Source organism: Schistosoma mansoni (genome assembly GCF_000237925.1).
Source record: "Schistosoma mansoni, WGS project CABG00000000 data, supercontig 0251, strain Puerto Rico, whole genome shotgun sequence".
Classification (NCBI taxonomy): domain Eukaryota; kingdom Metazoa; phylum Platyhelminthes; class Trematoda; order Strigeidida; family Schistosomatidae; genus Schistosoma; species Schistosoma mansoni.
Window position 1 is genome coordinate 48,967 of NW_017386114.1, and position 23,337 is coordinate 72,303.

At 39.7% G+C, this 23,337-nt stretch overlaps 1 protein-coding gene across 1 annotated transcript; it reads right to left on the bottom strand.

The window, feature by feature from the left end:
* Window positions 1–3,062: 3,062 nt before the first annotated feature.
* On the bottom strand, window positions 3,063–18,772 carry Smp_120350 (hypothetical protein). Its single transcript, XM_018792544.1, has 11 exons — window positions 18,690–18,772; window positions 18,538–18,650; window positions 18,423–18,504; window positions 18,326–18,384; window positions 18,185–18,289; window positions 18,011–18,158; window positions 17,744–17,979; window positions 16,418–16,574; window positions 11,318–11,617; window positions 9,449–9,541; window positions 3,063–3,380 (listed from the first exon to the last, which is right to left on the bottom strand). Exons 1-11 carry the CDS (start codon window positions 18,696–18,698, stop codon window positions 3,075–3,077), a joined length of 1,608 nt encoding a protein of 535 aa, XP_018644625.1. The 5' UTR covers window positions 18,699–18,772; the 3' UTR covers window positions 3,063–3,074.
* Window positions 18,773–23,337: the final 4,565 nt, after the last annotated feature.

The following is a 23,337-nucleotide window of genomic DNA, read 5'->3' on the forward strand; positions in this document are numbered from 1 at the left end:
CACTGCCTTGTGGATCAAACCTTCACATCAAAGGCTCGTGGTGTGGCCCCCTAAGAAAACCACCTGCTTCGGTTTCACGCAGGAACACTATTCCAGTCCTCACACAAATCCAAACACAATGTGTGCTGCATATACATTTGGTGCCTCCTTGGAACAATCTTCATGTTTTCTAGTAAATAAATACAGCACCTCTTATTTTAACCTCAAAATGACTAATCATTTCACATGTCGGCTCGACTACCATTCACAGAACATTCTCAATGCACTCCATAGAGTCCAATGATCTAGATGTAATTTGATAAGTTCAATTTAATTTTCTCAACACTCTTCTCATTTCACTGAACAAAATTTCAATATTTCTCTTGTCTCATGAAATCAACATCTAAAACACACTGCTCAGTTGTATTTCAGATAAACAATTTATGGTTGGATATTGATTGTAGAGACTATAAAATTCTTCACAACTGTGTCCCTCCCATTATAGTGATTTCATTTAACTTATCCTGTTTCACAGATATTTAGGTAAAAGATGAGCTATTATAGAATACAACACTACTGAATGATCATTCGTACTATAAAATGTTCATTCTCTATACTCAAATACTTCAAACAGAGATACTATCTACTAGTTTTCTCTACACTTTTATAATAACTACCCATACAATAAAACACACTCTTTTCATAATATTTAAAAATCATCATATGCCACCATTGTCCAAACAGAATGATCAATTTAAGTTGTTATCATTAACAACGAGGAGATTCAAACGTTTACAGATCCTATGCCCCCTGCATCTTCAAAACTTGAGGTGCAAGTGTTTCCATATTACTGTTGTAGGAAGAAATGGCGTATGTTGGTATGATCCTCAAAATTTCTCGCCTTCGACTTGATACGCTCATGAAACCTTAAGGAGCATTTCTCTTCATCAGCGTTTGATTGGAAGTTATGTTAGTAACATAAGCGAAAATGAAAAGTCACATGTGGAGATTCTGATTGGCTGATTAATTCACTGCTACTATGTTTAGCATTATTCTAGAATTTTCAGTAAAACACAAGGACTTTAAAATACTATAAAAGTCCTATATTTTCTGTACATCAAACGAACCTTTTGAAGTGAAGTGCTTCTCGCATATTTGTGCCTTTTCTCTCGTGTTCAAGTCGCTGTGTAGTTCTAGCTTGGGGGTCACGAAAGTAGCTTAGGATCCGAATAATAGCGTTCAACCAACAAGACGTATCAGCGTATGAACCCGTGTTGGTCAACGACTACCATGGGACTGTATCGTCTAACGTTGCTCCACTGCCTTGTGGATCAGACCTTCACATCAAAGGCTCGTGGTGTGGCCCCCTAAAAAAACCACCTGCTTCGGTTTCACGCACGAACACTATTCCAGTCCTCAGACAAATCCAATCACAATGTGTGCTGCATATACATTTGGTGCCTCCTTGTACCAATCTTCATGTTTTCTAGTAAATAAATACGGCACCTCTTATTTTAACCTCAAAATGACTAATCATTTCACATGTCGGCTCGACTACGAGTCACAGAGCATTCTCAATGCAGTCCATAATGTCAAATGATCTAGATGTAATTTGAGAAGTTCAATTTAGTTTTCTCAACAGTCTTCTCATTTCACTGAACAAAATTTCAATATTTCTCTTGTCTCATGAAATCAACATCTAAAACGCACTGCTCAGTTGTATTTCAGATGAACAATTTATGGTTGGATATTGATTGTAGAGACTATGAAATTCTTCACAACTGTGTGCCTCGCATTATAGTGGTTTCATTTAAGTTATGCTGTTTGACAGATATTTAGGTAAAAATGAGCTATTATGGAATACAACACTACTGAATGATGATTCGTGCTATAAAATGTTCAGTCGGTATAGTGAAATAGTTGAAACAGAGATACTATCTACGAGTTTTCTCTACAGTTTTATAGTGACTACCCGTAGAATGGAAGACACGCGTTTCGTAGTATTTGGGAGTCGTCATATGCCACCATTGTCCAAACGGAATGATCAATTGAAGTGGTTATCATTAACGACGAGGAGATTCAAACGTTTACAGATCCAAGGCACACTGCATGTTCAAAACGTGAGGTGCAAGTGTTACAATATAACTGTTGAGGGAAGAAATGGCGTATGTTGGTATGATCCTGAAAATTTCTCGCAATCGACTTGATAAGCTCATGAAACATTAAGGAGCATTTCATTCAATCAGCGTTTGATTGGAAGTTATGTTAGTAACATAGCGAAAATGAAAAGTCACATGTGGAGATTCTGATTGGCTGATTAATTCACTGCTACTATGTTTAGCATTATTCTAGAATTTTCAGTAAAACGCAAGGACTTTAAAATACTATAAAAGTCCTATATTTTCTGTACATCAAACGAACCTTTTGAAGTGAAGTGCTTCTCGCATATTTGTGCCTTTTCTCTCGTGTTCAAGTCGCTGTGTAGTTCTAGCTTGGGGGTCACGAAAGTAGCTTAGGATCCGAATAATAGCGTTCAACCAACAAGACGTATCAGCGTATGAACCCGTGTTGGTCAACGACTACCATGGGACTGTATCGTCTAACGTTGCTCCACTGCCTTGTGGATCAGACCTTCACATCAAAGGCTCGTGGTGTGACCCCCTAAGAAAACCACCTGCTTCGGTTTCACGCACGAACACTATTCCAGTCCTCAGACAAATCCAATCACAATGTGTGCTGCATATACATTTGGTGCCTCCTTGTACCAATCTTCATGTTTTCTAGTAAATAAATACGGCACCTCTTATTTTAACCTCAAAATGACTAATCATTTCACATGTCGGCTCGACTACGAGTCACAGAGCATTCTCAATGCAGTCCATAATGTCAAATGATCTAGATGTAATTTGAGAAGTTCAATTTAGTTTTCTCAACAGTCTTCCCATTTCACTGATGATGATTGTCAACCATTGACTGATATATATAAAGAAAAGTAGACTCATTGATTTTTTAAAAAGGTTTTGCAGGAAATCCGAGAAAACAACTTGAAGACAATCAGTTAGTTATAGAATAATAACGAAATTAAGATTCAAAAATTAAACTTCTTTTGGTGGAATCAACACATCAAGAGCAGTGTTTGTGCGTCTTTTCGCTAATTTCTTTTTTGTTACTAAAGCTTCACTGGGTCTTGACAATGTGCTTATATCATTAACGTTTTTGTAAGAAACTTTTCGTCGTAACTTCTCTTCTGCTTCTCGTACACCTAAAGCTTCTTTGATAGTAAACATTTTACGTTCAAAGTGTATATTTTGTTTTTTCGCCTCAATGCGGCCTGGTTTTGATCTACCTTTTTGTTTATTTCGTTTAATAGTAGGTGTATCGACTTTGGGAATTTGTCCAAGCTAAAGGGGCAGTAAAAAGTGATATATATATATATACATATGGGCATACAATTCTTGTTTTAAACTAGTTAATTCTCACAGTTTGATTCCTAGAAACTGACGATAACAAACCTCAGTGTATTTGACAGCAAAAGAACTATGAACATGGATAGCTGATACATGCCAATGCTGAATTGATGTCTCTTACTGAAATCTAGGCATCGATTATTTAATCTATGTGTCAATAGCAAGATAAACAGGTGCTTATTGAATGGATACTACGCTAAATTACAATTCACTCTAACGTTCGTTATTCTTGTGATAAATTATTTTTAAAGTGGGAGAAATGAGTAGATTGTTAAGTGTCGCTTAAGCGTTATTTAATTATAGTGGAACTGTTGAATAAATGATGGCGATAGTCGGCGTTAGATACTAGGTGTAAGCCTTTGTCGATTAATGTGGGTGGGAAATATGTTAATCGAGAGCAGTCATCGCCTATCACAGTGAACAACGTCAGCTTGGTAAGCAATAAATTAGGACAAAATTTAAACAGATTGATCCAAGTAGCCTACAATTAATCAGTCAGTCAATCAGGAACAATGTAGACCTTCGTACGTACGTACATCAGTTCGAGTTGCCATACCACATTAGCACAGAAATACAATTGTCGATTGAAATCCCATAGTGGTAGAGGAAGTAAGAGTATAAGCAGTAATCCGAAAGATTACAGTTTGAAGATGCTATTCAAGGAGTACATTTCAGTGAAATAAATTTGGCAAGAGGAAAAGGAAGGGGATATGAAGAATTCAGAAGACTAGATTTCGGGAGAACACAAAGCTAGACGAGTCTCCTGTATCCGTGCTGGGATTTCGTCACACACCAGAACACAAGGGTTGATGAAACTTCCAAGATAAGTGAAGCGGTCAACACGCTCAACTATTGCATTCCCTATCATTAGTCCAGGTGTCGATGCAACCCAATCCTGAAGTAACATTTTGCATTTCAAGGGGCAGAATCGCATACCAAACATGCATGCATCATTGCTTATAGTGGTCAGAGGACTCTGCTTTTTGTCAGCGTCTTCATGAAATAGGACTATGTCATCGGTGTACTCTAAGTCAACAAGTAAGTCTCCCGATAACAGTTCAACTCCTCTAAATTCGGATGAGGAAAGTGTTATTTCTAAAAGCGTGTCAACGACAAAGTTAAACAAGAATGGAGAGAGTGGACAGCCCTGACGAACATCACTTGAGGTAATCAATTCTGATGACAGTTCGCCATAGTCTATAACTCGATCAGTTGTTTTCGATCAGAGAGCCTTTATAAGGTTCAGTGACATAGAACATCACGGTCAACGCAGTCAAATGCAGCCTCAAGGCAGAGAAATATTACGATTGTATGGCGTCTGAATGCGTGTCTATATTCTAGGACCTGACGCAAAGTTAATATCTGGTCTATACAACCACGTCCAGGTCGAAAACTAGCCTGGTTTCTCTAGTCTGCTCTTCACGAGGTTTAGTAAAGCATCGAAGTATTATTGAAGACAAAATTTTAGACACAATATTGGTCCCTCTGTGATTGTTACAGGAGGACTTATGTCTTTCCTTATAGACTGGCACAATCAGTGATTGAGACCAGTGAGATGGAATTACGTCTAGTTCCCAGATTTTACCCAACTCCTCTCACTGCTAATACTGAACTGCCATCCTTTAAAATATCAGGGGTTAACCTATCTGGGCCTGCTGTTTTCTCTCTTTCTCGCTTGAGATGTTTTATAGCTCTTTGTTGGAGCAATCCTGAAATATTCTTGCAATAGACAAGAAACACTCAGGGAACATTAAGAAGCTTTTTATCCAATCAGCGTTTGACTAGAAGTTTTGCTAGAAACATCACAAAAATGAAAAGTCACATGTAGGAGTTCTGATTGGCTGATTACTACACTGCTACTACGTTTAGTAGCAGGAAAACGTAAGGACTTCTAAAATACTAAAAAAACCCTGTATTTTCTGTACATAAATGCTACTCGCATATTTTGCGCCTTTTCTCTCGTGTTTAAGTCGCTGTGTAGATTTAGCTTGATGGTTACGAGACTAGCTTAGGATCCGAATATAGCGTTCAATCAGCAAGACTTATCAGTGGCGACGGGAAAAACTACAATATTTCTTTGGAGCAACTTGAAGCTTATATGGAGCTTCAAGAAAAGCGGTTTGAACAGTCTCAAATCAGAATCATGGAAGCCCTGATACAGAAAATGTGCCTGTCCCAACAAAACCCTGCTTTTGGTGAATTACAAGTATCCCATACTGATTCAGTCATTAGTGCAATCCGTGAATTTAATTTTGATGATGTAGCAGGTGTTACTTTTGACTCTTGGTTTAAGTATGCAGATTTGTTCCATATCGGTCTCTGCAGACTGCATGACGCCTCAAAAGTCAGAATACTTCTAAAAAAACTTGGGACGACAGAACATGAACGCTGTAGTAACTTTATTCTTCCAAAGGACCCACGAAACTTTAGTTGTAATAGAACAATTAAAACCCTGTCTCAAATCTTTGGAGAACAGTCATTTCTATTAAATATCCGTTACCAGTGCTTGAAGAAAACGAAAGAACCAGGAAATGACTGGGTGAAACATGAAGGAATTGTGAACCGAGAATGTGAGAGATTTAAGTTGTCTTCCATGACTGAAGACCAGTTTAAATGCCAAGTATTTGTCTGTAACCTGAGTTAACGCGAGGATGCTGACATCCGAATGAGAATCCTAAGCAAACTTGAACATTGTCCCAACATGACCCTGAAGGAAGTGACTACTGAGTGTCAAAGGTTAGTGAATTTGAAGCATGATACCTCGATGGTAGAAAACGCTAACCAGTTTCTCCACGTTAATGCTGCTGAGAGAAAAGTCTTACAAGGTTCCAGCACGCAGAATTATCGTAATGACAGCGACAACCACCATCCCCATGCTGGTAATGTGGCGGTTGGCATTTCAAAAGGTTTTGTCCGCTTAAAAGTCATCCTTGTACTACGTGTTCCAGAAAAGGACACAAAGAAAGTCATTGTGAAACCCGAAAACGCCATCAACCTAAAGCGTATTCTAAAAGATTCAAGCCGTGTACATTCAAAGTGACGGTAGCTGTGAACAGAACTGGCTCCTGTGATCGTAGAAAGTATGTTTCCCTCAAGATTAACGGGTATGATGTCCGCTTACAGCTAAAAACAGCCTCTGATGTAACACTTATAAGCAGGAGAGGGTGGGAGAAAATTAAGAGACCGAGAATATATTCAACTCATCAATCAGCACATAGTGCATCCAGGGGAATCCTGAACATTGTGAAGTCACAGTCAAAGAGTTCACGGAGAAGTGAGCAATATTTCTGACAGAACGTTCATCCCTCGACTTATTGGGGCTTGATTGGATAAAGTTTGAAATAAAGAATACGTCAAAAGTTGAGAAGAAACACTCAGTGAAAGTACTGTTAAAACGACATAAAATGGTGTTCAGTGATCGTCTAAATTTAAGGCTGTTCTTACCCTTTGACATGAATCAAAGCCATTGTTTCGACCTAAAAGACCTGTACCATATGCTGCACAACCAGTAGTTGAACGAGAGCTAGAACGACTTCATAAATTAGGTGTCATTGAGCCAGTGAATTTCTCATAATGGGCTGCATCTATAGTGGTAGCAAAGAAGACTAATGGTAGCGTCCGTATATGTGCTAATTACTCAACCGGGCTAAACGAAGCCCTGGAAACTCATCGGTATCCACTACCTCTACCTGAGGATCTTTTCGCTAAACTGAATGGTGGTAACCTCTTTGCAAAGTTGGATTTATCGGAAGCTTATTAACTAATTCCTGTTGCTGATGAGTGTAAAAATCTGCTCATCATAAACACACACAAGGGCCTATCCCGGTATAATCGACTACCTTTCGGAGTCATCCATATTTCAGCAAGTGGTGGACACTATTCTTCAGGATGTTCCAGCAGCTTATCTGGATGATATACTAATTATGGGAGTAGATAGAACAGATTTAGAAAAGAAGCTCGATCACGTGCTGTCACGAATAGCCGAATATGGACTTCGACTCCGTGCAGGGAAATGTAACTTTTGTACGCAAAAGGTGAGCTACCTCAGATTTATAATCGACAAAGATGGCAGAAGACCATATCTAGAAAATACTCAGGCAGTGAAAACTATGCCTAGACGGACGGATGCCCCCACATTACGATCCTTTTCAGGACTAGTTAGTCATTATGGAGCTTTTATTACTAACCGTCATTACCTGAGTGCCCCCTTAAATAACCTTCTGGCGAAGAATGTATGAATCTAAGCATGTGCTCCAGAACGAGCGACAGTTTTCTATTCAGCCCCTCCATCGGTGGCTGATAGCGATGTGACCTAGTCGGGCCCAACGTTGGGACGAATTCGGGGGTCCACATGTCAAGAGATGTTTTTCCTTATATTTAAAGTTAGTATTTGCAAGAAATAGGCGGTTATCTGAGCACAGCTGCAACAGACGGTCACCATTATCTGTTCGTTGAGCTATGACGCCATAAGATCAAACCAAGTGTACTTACTTTTTGTTTAGTTTACTAATTGAGCATTGAAGTCACCCGCCACTATCACTACATCAGAGCGCCTAGCTATTCGGAGAAGGTCGGAAAGCTGTCTGTAAAACTCATCTTTTACCTCATTTGAGCTGCAGTCAGTGGGAGAGTAGGCAGAGGCGACGAAAAGGCAACGATGAGTGTCCCTGTATTTCCGAGTCCTTACTGTTCCGTTTAGTCGGACAGTGCACAGACGACTGCCTACTGGGATCCAGTCTAAAAGAGCTGGTTCTGCCCTAGGACTCAATGCCATACCTACTCCAGCGAGGTCACGGGAAGCAGCATCAGGGCTTCCAGATACACGAAGCGTGTATCGAGATAGTTCTTTATTTTGATTAGGTGAGGTCGAATGAATGACACTACTCGGATCTTGTATGCGCGTTTCGGAGACGCAGCACACATCGATGGTGCGAAATTTTCAAGTCCTAACTAAGGAGGCCTTTTGTCCTATTTGGCACAATGTTGGGATGTTGAAAGTTCCTACATGTAGTTTACAGAATGGTTTCAGGAGACCAGGAATAACGTTCCGCGTACTCGATTCGTTTGCTCCTGAGATGCGAGATGATAAAAGGACATGAGAAGGGTTAGTCGTGGAGATAAGAGAGTAATTAGGTGTAGAGAGATTTGAATGTGACCAACTTGATCTCGTGTACTGTTACGGAAGTCTGTTGTCCTATTTCGCACAATGTTCGGACGTTTAAAGTTCCTACATGTAGTTTAGAGCGTGCCCTGCTACGGCCGAGAGTGGGGAGAGTCCGCTCTCCCTCTCGAAATGATCTCACATGGCCACGCGTATATAGCCTGTGCCAGGAAAGTCCTACTCACAGCCTTCTCGTGGCGGGGGTGTTGTTTACGAAACTGAGAAGACGAAAAACGAATGTCCTGAGTTTTAACCGGGTCAGTGGACACGGAGCGTCTACCTAGGGGAGTTGGAAAACCCTGATTCCAAGCCAACGTTACACATGGGCTCCAGTATTCTGGGGGAACAAATGGCGCACGAAAAAATCGTTGATCACCGACTACCATGGGACTGCATCTCCTTACAATGCTCCACTGCCTTGTGGATCAGGTCTTTAGGTCAAAGACTCCGGGTGTGGGCCCCTAAGAGAACGACCTGCTTCGGCTTGGGCACCTGAGCAGTATCACAGCCCTCACACAAATCGAATGAGATTTGTGCGGCACATATATATCTGGTGCCCCTTTGTATTAATATTTATGTGTTTAAATAAATAAATAAATAAGAGGCTACCATGGGGCTGCATCTCCTGACGTTGCTTCACTGGCTTGTGGATCAGACCTCCAGGTCAAAGGCTCTGAGTATGGCCCCCTAAGAAAACCACCTGAGCACCTGAGCAGTATCACAACCCACACACAAATCAAGTGACTTTTGTGGCGCATATGTATTCGAAGCCCCTTCGTACTAATATTCATGTGTTAAAATAAATAAATAAGAAAAATTAAAATAAAACAGATTAACTTACCAACGCAGCCTTCTTCTTTTCCCATTCTTCTAAAAGGTCTTCCCGACGAACTTCACCAACGATTGGTTTTAATGAAATCATTGTATACGGAATCTGTTTGTAATCGTACAGTAAGTAGTTTTTTAATTATTCTACTAGGTGAAACACATGTTAGTCTGTGAAAGTTATAATTAATGATTGTGTCACGGATAACGACACTATCCTGCTTCTAAAGAAAAACTTTAATTGACTATTTGTAAGAATTGGTGTAGTGTTTCGATAAGTTTAGTTACAGGTAATATTCTTTTACATTGGTTTAAGCTTTGAAACTTTAACCAAGATGTCATTAGTTCAAAGTGAGTCGATGATAATTCGATTGGTGTTACCATTGTGAAACATCAACTTCGGTGCCTTGAACATGTACTACAAATGTTGTTCCAGTGAATTCCACGTCATGCATTATATGCCGACGCTGAAACTGGTTAGAAAAAGCGAAGAGGTGGTCAGTATCTGATATGGCATTGTGGTATGAAAGAAAGCTATACAGGATTGATATCTATCGGTTCTTCAAGGCTCCCTAATTGACGTCATATAGTGCAACACAGTGGTTTGAGACATTATCAAATGTTGTCTGTTATTTTTATAAAACATCTAGATATTAAGTAGTAGTTCACAAACCTGTACCTACTTGTGGAGTATATAAACAATTCGATTGGTATCAAGATGTGGAAATTCTTACCAAACCTGATCAAAATAAATTATTCTATTAAACTTAGTCTTTAAATCTAATTACTGATTAACTCTACGGATATTAACCTCATACTTAAAAACCCGTTTTTAATTTAATATGATAATAGTCTCCATAAAAATAAGAATTAGATTGTAGGCTACCGAAAAAAAAACAAGTAGAAGCAGATAGGTTTTTAAATCTCATCTATGAGTAGATAGTAATATACCCAGAAGAAACCAATCATCAGTAATTTGGAAATATAAGAATGGTTAGGACCTTTGTTAAATAGTCTTTGGATTCTTTTGGGTTATTTGTGTTGCATCGATTTGCAGCAACCAATTTTCTTCCACGAAATGTAAATAATTTTTAGTTGGTGATCCCTACGCTTCCTATCATTATTATTATTTAAATGCTCATGTTTTCGATACTCCGATATTAAATCATTTCTCTTTTTGAATTTTATGGCAACATATCTTTATTACACATGGGCATATTCATTAGCAATTTACACACAATTGAATTAAAAGAGAAATGATAGGGATGAGAAAGTTTATATAAATTATGTTAGTATAGAATAACTAAAACTAAGAATTTTACCTCCCTGTGGTTTTCTTTAGTAGGACTATAGTTTATTAAAATAATCATAGAATACGCTCATGTTCTAATAACATTGGTTGATTTGATAAACAATAGTACTCGATGAAGCTCAATCTCCTGGTAGAAGATTACATAGGTGGTTCTTGAATTGGTGACATAAATGACAGGTCTGTAACTATTCTGGAATCTAATTACTACTTTATATTTAGCAGATTCTGAATATCTGAATTTTAGATTTAGTAGGTTTGTTCGGCAGATAGTTGATAAAGTGGTCCCGAGGATATTTAACTACTGAATACTCTCAAGTTGCTTGTAATCCTCTGATGACATTGATATTTGTTGGTAAGTATGCATTCGCAGAATTTATTTAATTCAATGGAACCAAACATATTTAAAACTAAAATCTAACTGAATTCAAATCCCAAAACCAGTTTTTAACAATATTAAGAAATTGCATTGAAACAGATTTTATGAACATAGATATATGAAGGACATACTTGAGAAAAACACAGAACTAATAACGAAACTAGCAAGTAGAAATGAAAACGTGTGAACAATATTACCTTATCCAAAAGTCGTTTAACTTCCCTTTCTTGCCTATAACGTTTATTGGCAAAAGGATTTTCTTCTAAAGCATCATAATTAGGTTCGGCGCTACCAGGACAAAGAATGGATGAAATCCCAGCGGAACTACCTACCCCTAAAACATCTTCATAAGGACAAAAGCGTACATGATGAACTGGATAAACAGCATAGTGAGAAAGATAAGCATTTGAAAGTACTCGTCGGTTAACATTAGGTGAAATGATTTCGAAGATTTTTGATGTATTGGACGGTGGAATGGAATGGGGATCACGTAAAACCTTTTAAAAATAAAAATGATTTGCTCAGAAATTAGACAAAAGTACGTGTATACTACTTAAGATTCATTAAAATAAAACCTTATTTTATAGATCATAATACTTCATCACAGACAATACTGAAATCATTGTGGGTTTATGTGAAATAGAAAATAAAACATAACTATCTACTCATAGTAAATATTATCAAGGATAACTTAATATTTTGATAACAGTAGATTTATTACTCTTTTCAAAGCACTACTTCGGCCATAGCAAATCGTAACAATAAATATTGTCTTTTGTCATGGCTGTTATTATTCAAAATGGGGAGGACTTTTCTTCATAACAGGCAATCACAAACTAGATATACGGTCGTTAGCCTTTAGTTCCAGTTTTAGACACGCTATATTTCACTCCCTCATATAAACAGAAGAAACGACTTCAGGAAATTAAAAGTAAAAAACAAACCCGAGATTTAAACAAAAGCTTAATCCACTTACCTGCATCAGTACCCAAAAGAGTTCCAACTGTAGGGCCATAATTATCTGGTAAATTTCACTGAATGACTCCGCACATCCCGACTACGCTAGGATCTGAAGTCGATAATCTCATAGACTGATATTATTTTATGAGCTGTTTACCCCTACATTTTATCCAATTATAGTTATAACATGATTGCGGCTTACACGAGCAATGATTATAACACATTTATGATCAAATAATTACGACCTACACAAGTATAATAACTTAGAAATAACAAAAGGTAGACGTCTGTGGTGTTCAATGCCCACTACTTGCTTACTCTCTTGTGTTTGACTGAGAAATGATACCATATAATCCAGATGCGTTCTTTATCTTTGAAAGGAGAGCAGCGCAACCTACAAACTATTGTACTGTCACAAAGTGCTTTGTTCAGGTTATATTTCGTCAGTTTTTACCAGGCAAAGCTCCAGGTGTGGCCCCCTAAGAAAACCACCTGCTTTGGTGTGCGCAACCGGGAAGTGATAACTGCCCTCATACCTCTAACAGCACTCAAGACCACTGTATTCATAATCAATCTCCTTCTTCACTTCCTACTATTCCTTCAACCTCAACTTTCAACACTAAACTTCCTCTTTCGGTTTCCTCCTCAAGTGTCACCATGGCCAACGATTCTTGTGCGCGAAACGCTGTCCCAGGTCTACTAAAACCTAGCTCCAAACTACACATTGGAGCCTTCAACGTACGTACCCTAAGTCAAATCGGTCAACAGGCCTCCTTGGCTAAAACCCTAGAATCTCGTACCATCGGTGTATGATGTGTCTCCGGAACACACATACAGGATCCTGATGTGGTCATTCATTTGACCTCACCTCGCCAAAATGCACAGCCAACGGAATACACCCTCCGTGTATCTGGCAACCCCATGACTAGTTCTCATGGACTGGCAGGTGTAGGAATAGCACTTAGTACGAGGGCAGAACAAGCACTACTAGAATGGATCCCCGTTAACAGTCGCCTGTGTGCTGTCCGGCTAAATGGCTCCGTAAGAACTCGGAAGGATAGGGACACGTCGTTGCCTTTTCGTCGTTTCTGCCTACGCTCCCACTGACTGTAGCCATGATGAAGTGAAAGATGACTTTTTCAGAAAGCTAAGCGCTTAGACATAGTAGTCGTAGCGGGTGACTTTAATGCCCAGGTAGGCAGCTTAAATCAAACAGAAAGACATTTAGGTGAGTATTTTAGTGTTCCGGCTCAACGAACCGATAACGGTGATCGTCTGTTGCAACTATGCTCAGACAATCGTTTATTTTTAGCAAACACTAACTTTAAACATAAGGAGAGACATCGCCTAACATCGCGACCACCTGAACCAAACCAACGATGGACTCAAATAGACCATATTGCCATCAGTCATCGTTAGAGAGGCTCAATAGAAGATTGTCGCTCGTATTGGAATACTTGTTTAGACTCTGATCACGCTTTAATACGAGCACGCATTTGTTTGCGCCTCACTGGACGCACGAAAACTACACTGAGAAGATCCATTAGGACTGAACTGGAGGACGAGAAATCCAAATGTAAATTCCAGGAACTACTGAGTTCACATCTAGGCAGTTCTGTAAACGAGACTGACCCAGATGCTGCTTGGAAAGACACACGAACAGCTGTGGAAACAGCAGTCACATCTATTAGTCATTTAAACCATAGGGCTCCAAAAAACCAATGGATTTCTTCCAAGTCTATTTCACTGATGGATTCGCGTAAACTCATCCCATCAGGCTCCGAACACGACGAAGAGCGTAAACAGAGCAAATCAAGGTTGACTAAAAGTCTAAGCAACGGTCGTGAGCAGTGGTGGGCGACGAAAGCAAAAGAGATGGAAAAGGCAGTGGCTGTAGGCAACACCAGACAACTATTCAGACTAATAAAAGAAACCGGAATTAAGAAGTCAAGTGTAAGTGAAACGATCTCGGAAAAAGACGGAACCCTTATCTGCTCTCAGCCCAGACGTTTAGAACGATGGGCGGAACACTTTAAGGAGCAGTTCAGCTGGCCTTCAGCTACTGTACAACTACCCACTATTCCCAGAAAACCTGAATGGAACATTGAAGTAGGTCCCCCGACCCTACTTGAAGTTCAAAAGGCTATAAGTAATCTGAAATGAGGAAGAGCAGCTGGTCCAGATGGATTGGCTCCAGAGGTCTTTAAATATGGTGGTCCAATTTTAGCGATTAGGTTGACTAATATTCTGGCTAAAATCTGGGAAACGGACGTAATCCCATCTGACTGGTCACAATCTCTGATTGTCCCAATATATAAGAAGGGGCCAAAATCATCCTGTGATAACCTTAGAGGGATTAGTCTGACTAACATAGTATTTAAACTACTAGCCTCAATAATTATCGGGCGCCTAACTAAGACTCGTGAACTCCAAACACGAGAAAATCAGGCTGGCTTCAGACCTGGTCGTGGCTGTATCGACCACATATTCACCATTCGTTAAGTTTTAGAGCACAGACAAGCTTATCGGCGTCCGACAATGATAGTTTTTCTTGACTTGAAAGCAGCACTTGACTCTGTAGACCGAGAGCTTCTGTGGCAGTGTCTGTCACTGAAAGGTGTACCTCAGAATTAGATAAACCTTGTGAAGGCTCTTTACTCGAACACTACCAGTCGAGTGAGAGCTTATGGCGAACTGTCATCTGATTTTACAACCTCAAGTGGTGTCCGACAAGGCTGTCCACTATCCCCATTTTTGTTTAACTTCATTATAGACCTGTTGCTGAAAATAACACTCTCGTCGACTGAATTTTCAGGAATTGATCTCCTACCAGGGGGTCCACTAAGCGACTTAGAATACGCAGGTGACAGTCTTGTTTGGTGAAGACGCTAACAAAATGCAGTCTTCTGTTAGAACTGAGTAATAATGCCAGGATGTTTGGGATGCGTTTCTCCCCATCCAAATGTAAATTGTTACTCCAGGACTGGCCTGCGTCAACACCTGAACTAGGGATAGGGAGTGAAGTAGTCGAACGCGTGGACAACTTCACTTATCTTGGAAGTCTGACAAGCCCTAATGGGTTGGTGTCTGACGAAATCTCAGCACGGATTCAAAAAGCTCGTTTGGCTTTTGCCAACTTACGTCACCTATGGCGAAGACGAGATATCCGTCTATCAATTAAGGGACGAGCATACTGTGCAGCAGTTCGCTCTGTTCTACTTTGCGGCTGCGAAACATGGCCATTAAGAGTAGAAGATACTCGCAAGTTACTAGTATTTGACCACAGATACCTTAGAAATATTGCTCGCATCTGCTGGGATCATTGGGTAAGTAACAGTGAGGTTCAATCAGTCAGTCACAACGTATAACTTTGTACGTACGTACATCAGTTCGAGTTGCCATACCACATTAGCACAGAGATGAAGTTGTCGATTCAAATCCCATAGTGGTAGAAGTAGTAAGAGTGAGGTTAGACACAGGGTGTTAGGGAATGATGGTAAATCAGTTGATGAGGTCATGAATCTTCATCGACTGAGATGGTCAGGCCACGTGTTACGTATGCCTGAACACCGATTACCACGACGCGCTATGCTGACTAGTGTAGGGGATGGTTGGAAGAAAGTCAGGAGCGGCCAAACCGAAACGTGGCATCAGTGCTTGAAGTCACTAACTTCTAGTCTGAGCCATGTTGGTAGATGCAAACTACCTGGTTGGGGTCCGCGTGACTATCGTAACCAATGGTTGGAGACTTTAGGTGACATAGCTCAGAATCGATCACAATGACGTACGTGCATACACTCTTTATCTTCCCTTAAACCTTAAGATTAAAATTGCTTCATAACGTTCTTCCTTCCTATACTATATCCTTATATACAACCTATCTTTTATATACTACCATCACTAAATTAACTACTTCTATGAATCCGGTGTTCATCTTGTTGTGCTAACGAGGTATGGCAACTTGGACCGATGCATAAATGTGCCTGGTCCTACGCTGTAGCTGACTGACTGACTCGGTTTGGGCACCTGGGCAGTATCACAGTCCTCACACAAATCAAATGAGATTTGTGCGGCGCATATATATCTGGTACCACTTTGTACCAATATTTATGTGTTTATATAAATAAATAAATATGAGGCAAAGCGATATCTTCATACAAGGGTCGAGATACGAGAGCGATCAGGCAAAGAAATTGTTATCTTCAGGAGTATATTCACAACAAATGAATGAAAATAAAGAAGGCAAACAGTTTGAAGCATGGTGTGGTATATGGAGAAACAACCACTTGATGCGATAAGTTAATTACTAAACTAAATCATAACCAGAAGTATCATACCTGTACGGTATTAGCGGCACCCAATGCTAATAAACCTTTCTGACTGAAATTAATTGTTGAAGCAGATATAGATAGCGAGATTTCGGAAAGAGGGTCATAGGAGGATCTCAAATCCCAAATCTTTAGTTTTCGGTCAACTCCACAAGTTGCCAAGTAGCTGGAAAGGTGAAAGTGAAGAAAGAATGAGCTATGAGCAAATACATCGTTCAAATAGTGCGAAAAATGTAGAACACCGGCTGTTGAGATATTTTGTGGAAAAAAAGATAATTTATAACCAGTCAATTTTAAACAATACGAAAGTGATTGGAATTAGGTTAAGTGAGTAATTTCGCCAATCTAACTTTTAATCAAAGACTGCCTAACAAAGCTTGAAGAAACGTAGGATTCATAGTGGTTTCCAGATTAGCATATAAATAAATAAGGCACTACGGATCTCCATAACCGAGAAATATAGTATCATTTCATTGAATTCCTCTACCACTGCCACTAACGATAGTAAATTAGAAAGACGAGTTTCATACGAAAACGCTAATTGAGGTGGTATGCCGTTCAGAATGAAACCAACCAATTTTTGCTGAGTCTTTGTAACACATGTGTTTGAAATTTTAACTTCAGAAAAGGTAAGCCTGCTATACATTGCAACATACACAGCTTTTGACAATAACTGCAATGTATAAAGATAATTACTACACTAAGTTAGGTAACCAAAAATTGATTTTTATCGAAAGCGGTACCCATAAAACACCCTCTGTTTTGGACTGGTCAAGTGTTAAGACTGTGATCGTCTAAATTCAGTCACAAGAACAATCAACTAAACCTAAAAGACAGATACCAATATTATGCTTTATCATTGAAAACTTGATTGTTTATTAAGCTTAAGTGGTATTTGTACGAACTAATGATTCCTTTGTATTTGATGGACAGATGCCAAATATAATACGTTCATTTAAGCTTACCTAGTTCTACTTGCTGTAAATTCCACTATTTTAGAAACACCTAGTTAGTACATTACTTCGAATACTTATGATTATCATATTGGCGTCGCTTCATATTCAAAAAACATTTTGTCTGTCCAGTGGTACTTTTCATGATTTTATTGTTGACACTGACAGTATCAAGTCCATCATTTCAGCTGAAAAGTTGAAGTCATTAATACCCGATGCTACAATTGAGCCTTCCAAAGTTACTATTTCGAGTATTACAAGTCATAAGCTTCCTATTTTTGGATGTTATAATCTGCTGATTAGAGGTGATATATGAGAGAAAATTCAGTTGGATATGGATTCGAAATGTATCGAAAGTAATGGATTTATCATAAAAGCTAACCTTCCAGTTTGATCGCAGGCTATTGAAGTAATGGCAGTTGGGTGTGCGAACATTTTGACAACGTATGACTTCTCTGAAGGTACCCACATAGATACAACACCATCGTTGTGCCCTGTGCAAATAACTCCGTTGGAAGGGTTTTGACACATGACACCAAGGCGCCCCATATATGTAGGTATTGAAGTAACAATTGTACCAATTGAGCAGTCTAGGTAGTAAAGAAATCCATTGTCAGCCTTAAATAAAAGTTACGGTTCAGAAACTTACAGTAGACACCAGAAGAAAATGATACGGAAGAAACTCCATTCGTAATATCCCATTTAGTTTTTTTAAACAATGTACTTCTAAGCCTTGATTGTCATATATAGTAACATATTTTTCTGCAACGGCAACGAACGTTTCTTGGTGAAGAAACCTGAAAGATTAATAACTTGTTGTTACTTAACATCTCTGCATTCGTTAGGGACAGTGATCTCAAAAATAGGCTTCTTAACCATCCAGTCGAACGCCGCAATGTGACCTGACTTACCACACAGGGCTAAAAATCTGTCTTCTTTTACGAGAGTTCGGTAACCAATTTACCTGCCGTTCCGTGAATAATCGATTGCATACGGCCCATACTGTAGTTTAACATCAAAACGCTAATTTTAACATCCACCTTAAGCTTATATTATTTTACCTTGGTTGCGGAACCAATATCAACTTCTTTCACCATAATATCTTGAGTGATCACTTCGTTTTCATCTTCCTTCTCAAGAGAACTAAATGCCATAAAGAAGAGAAACACAACGTACCCAGGCAATACATTGTGTAGTGCCGCAACCTGAGTGACACTTTGTTTAGCATATTTAACCTTTCGGTTGAAAGCCTCTGCCTTTTTCCTGAAGAACCTTTCGGGAAGTTTTTTCTACGAACAACCTATGAAAAGACTAGACCTGCAACATACTGTGTCCATATGGATAGTTGTTGATAAAATGTGACCTATGTCTGTCAAAAACTCAGCACGCCGTCCTTGAGATTTGAAAAAAACGGAGCTGCCTATCAATATACAATATCTTTGAGACGAGGTTATGTATAACGAATGATTTCTTTGAGCTAAGGTCTATTTGTTTTGTTGCGCCTCCAGGTTTGTAATAATTTTCAATAGGCTGTATTCTAGTCATTCGATTGCATTATTCCTAGTCAGTTTGGTAGTTATTTGTGGGTTTGTAGATTTTGTAATTTTAGTGAATGCGTTTGTCTCGGAACAGTATAGTTTCTGGATAACAGCGCCTCTCACATTATCAGGCAGGTAGTTGATTAGTTGCGGTGTGAAAAATAATAAACCGAAAATTCTAATACTAAGAGATGAAGAGTTGAAGATTCCACCGGTATTGTAGTTTGACAACACTTTACCAGTAACACCTTCTATAATCAAATCGCGCCCTCCTAGTTAAAATCAGAAGTCAGTAGCGAGGAGGTTGGAAGATATATTTGATGGGTTATCAATATATCGGGAAGTGGCTGATCAAATCTGCATAATGATCGTAGGAGATATTTCTCTAGAGGATTAATTCCTCTATATCTGACTCCAATAAATAAATGATATCTCGTTAACTGAATATTCAATGCAGACTAAATCTCCTAGTAGAATTACGGGTTTATTCGAGATTATTCAAAAGCATGAACACCAGTTATAGATAGTTTGTTGTTGAAGTTTGGCAAAAATCCGCAAGCGTACAGATAGCAAGCACACAGGGAGGACAAGTGAGTGAGTATGCGTGTGTGATTCCATAGGTGTTAAAAAATCCATATATATTTATGGGTTTTAATAGATTAAGGACAAATTATTGATTGTCTTTGTTTACAACCAATGAGAGAATAGATCAAAGATTGATATGTAGTGCCGTGCTTCGATAATAGTTCACTTCGATAACCGTTATTATACCAATCTTAACGGTGTATAATATCAGAAGACAAAGGGAAGCGGCAACTACATTTTTATTGATGAGATGATGCAGACCAGAAAGCTGTGGGCACATGAGCAAGTGTAAGCGAGCGAAGCGAAAACAATGAGAATTGGAGATGGCTGGGAAGCCAACTCGATATGAGCAAGCATTAATCAACATTTATAGTCAGACAAAAATGAATGACAGACATGTGATAGGTAGGATAAGAAGTGTGCATACACATACACTCATTTAAAAAAATAGTCAAGGTCAATAAGCGAATAATTAACGAGATCAAAATATGGCTCATAACGTTATAGGTGAATTGGCTTGTCCAGAAACTAGAATAAGCTATGTAGGTGTAATATAGTACACGACGTTACACTACTCCCCACAGATATGCAGACACATGCGCTCAATCAGACTCACAAATAAGTTTACAAATGTCTAAATTACACAAATATTGTAACGGTTGAATGGGCTCGCTACATTTCGCACGCCGTTCTGAAACGTGATCTGGTACGGATGCATGACCGAGCGCCTTCAGCTAAATGAGTCCACTAAAACTAGTGTGAACAGTATTCAATGTCGAACACTTACAGAGTTATTGATTTTGGGGAATTATTTACAGCTACAGATCAATCCCCCCCTAGTGAGGTAGTGATGCCCCTACGACGTGGCCAGCCAGAAGTTTAAACCCAACGAGTTTGTCGTTGGTAAACACTCTTCTGATAGCTTGCTATATTTAGCAGCGTCCGGTCATCTTTCCTTGCTATAAGGAGCCATATAACACAGTATAGTAATCGTAAAACAAAATACAGTCGAAATCTCGGTTCTTCATTAACTTCATCGTACTTTTCCAGCCGTCCAGTAAAAGAATAAAATAATACGTGTTAGTGCATGTCGAAATACACTCGTACTTGCGTAGAGACACAAGGTGAGCGAAAAAAGGCAAATAAACTAATACGTCTACGACAGCGTAAAAGCAGTCGAAAAAAATTGTTTCCTTGATTTTTTTTACAAAAAAATACGCTTATTAGTAAAACAAAAAATTGTTTTGGAATAAAAATATAAGTATGAGCGTACTCATTTTTTTATAATGTATAATGCAATGGAAATGCGAGATACAGCTTGTCTTACGTGTAATAGACTTTCAAATGTTCCTGAAATCCTAATCGTCTCCCAGAACGCGTTGTTTTAAGTTTATGTTTAGACGCTGACGAAGTATCAACCTGCGTGTCAGCTGTCGGGTGAGTTACCACAAGTGTGGAAGCAATGTTGGTAGGATTTCTTTCCTTGAGGCGATACTGATGCTATCGTTCGTGCCGTTCTTATCGACTACATAGTACTTATGTTCACGCTGAAGAACTATGAAGGGTCCTTCGTACGCTGATTCGAGAGGTCGTCGATTGAGTTTCGACGAACGAAGACGTGTGTACTATGTCGTAAGTCAGGTTGAACGAAATCATCAGTTGATTGTGGTCGAGTGTGAGCAGGTTTAACTGAACGCATTGCGTTTGCAAGCCTGCTTGTGTAGGAGTTTAGATCCATGTTCATTGAAGAGGACGAAGGATATACGAATTCTCCTGGAAGTCGGAGTGTCGTTCCGTAAACAAGTTGAGATGCAGTGTATCCAATGTCAGCCTTGACTGCATTGCGGATACCCAGCAAGACGGGTGGAAGAGCGTCTGTCCGCTGTGGAACGTTTGTTGCTGATAGAGAAGCTTTTAGTTGTCGATGAAAACGTTCTACAACCCGTTTGCTTGTGTGTGGTAGGCGGTCGTTCGGAAGCGAGTGATTACTAATAGTTTGGTCAGGCTACGAAAAAGTCCAGATTCGAACTGGCGTCCGCAGTCTGTAGTGATGGTTGAAGGGCAGCCGAAATTTGCTACCCATCGTTCGACGAAAGCGCGAGCCACAGTTTCAGCAATAATGTCCTTAATAGGTACTGCTTCTGGCCATCGAGTGAAACGGTCTACGCATGTTAAGAGATATGAGTATCCGTTTGAATCGGTTAAGGGTCCTACCAAATTTAGATGAACATGGTCGAAACGAGCGTCAGGGGTTTAGAAAGAGCCTAAGGGACATTTTTTGTGTCTTATGACCTTAGATTTCTTGCAGCTTACACAGGAGCGTGCCCACTCCCTCGCGTCTTTATTCATGCCAGGCCAGCAAAACCGTTCGGCTATAAGTTTGACAGTTGCACGAGCACCTGGATGAGAAAGATTGTGCAACGTATTGAAGACGTTGCGTCGATAATGTTTTGGTACTATTGGACGGTCCCTACCTGTAGATGTGTCGCAAAGTAAGGTTTCCTTACCTGTTCCCATCTGTTGAATACGCAGTTTAAGAGTTGTCGAGGATAACTCATGCTGAAGATCAATGTCTTCTTTTTGAAGCTGAGCGAGTTTAAGAAGGTCGATTCCTTGGAAACTGTTCAAGGAACTTATTCGAGACAAGGCGTCTGCGACTACATTGTTTGCTCCAGAAATGTGTTGTATATCTGAAGTAAACTGTAGTCCAGTTTTCGAGACTCTCGGGGTGAGTACTTGTCTGAAGATGAACTTAAAGAGAAGGTAAGAGGTTTATGGTCAGTAAAAAGTGTGAATTCTCTTCCTTCGATAGAATGTTGGAAATGCCGTACGGCACAATACATAGCTAGGAGTTCCCTACCGAACGTGCTGTACCTACATTCCGCGTCTAGCAACAGTCTCGAGAAAAATCCTAAAGGTTGCCAAGAGTTGTTAACCCATTGTTGTAAGAATCCTCCGACTTCTGAGTCGGATGTGTCTACGGCGATACTAATGGGCGCTTGAGTGTCCTGAGGCGCATGCAGGGTCGCCTTAGCGACATGTTCCTTAACTATGGAGAATGCTTTTCGCGCGACGTCGTCTAGATTAATTGATTTCGCATTTCCCTGGAGTTCGTCTGTTAGCGGTTTCTTGAGGGATGCGCATTTCGGTATGAACCGCCTATAGAAACTTACGAGACCGTTAAATGTGCGCCATTGTTTGACGGTGGTCGGTTCTGGGTAATCCAGAATGGCCGCTACTTTGCTTCTAAGGAGTCGGATGCCTTGGGCATCAATAGTGTGTCCTAGGAAGTCTAAGGATTTGGTTCCGATTTGGCATTTCTGAATGTTGACAGTAATGCCATGCCTTTGCAGTCGTTCGAAAACAATGTCCAGATGCTTGAGATGTGATTCTCTGTCCGGACTTGCTATGAGACAGTCATCAACATACGCATGTACGAAGTTGAGACCTCGGAATACGTCATCTATGAACCTTTGGAAAGTCTGGGCAGCATTTCTTAGGCCGAAAGGCATTCGCATAAACTCGTGGAGTCCAAAAGGAGTTATGATAGTGGTTTTTGGAATGTCGTCAGTAGCCATAGGGATTTGGTTATAGGCTTTAACCAAGTCGATTTTCGAAAAGACAGTTGTACCTTTTAGGGTAGCTGTCAAATCGTGAATGTGGGGCGATGGGTAACGATCGGGATCGGCTTTAGCATTCAAACATTGATAATCACCAGTTGGACGCCAATCGTTGCTGTCCTTTTTAGGGACCATGTGCAAGGAAGATGACCAAGGGCCATTTGACGGTCGAATGATTCCTAATTCTATCATGTGATCGAATTCATTTTTATCCAACCTTAGCTTTTCGGGAG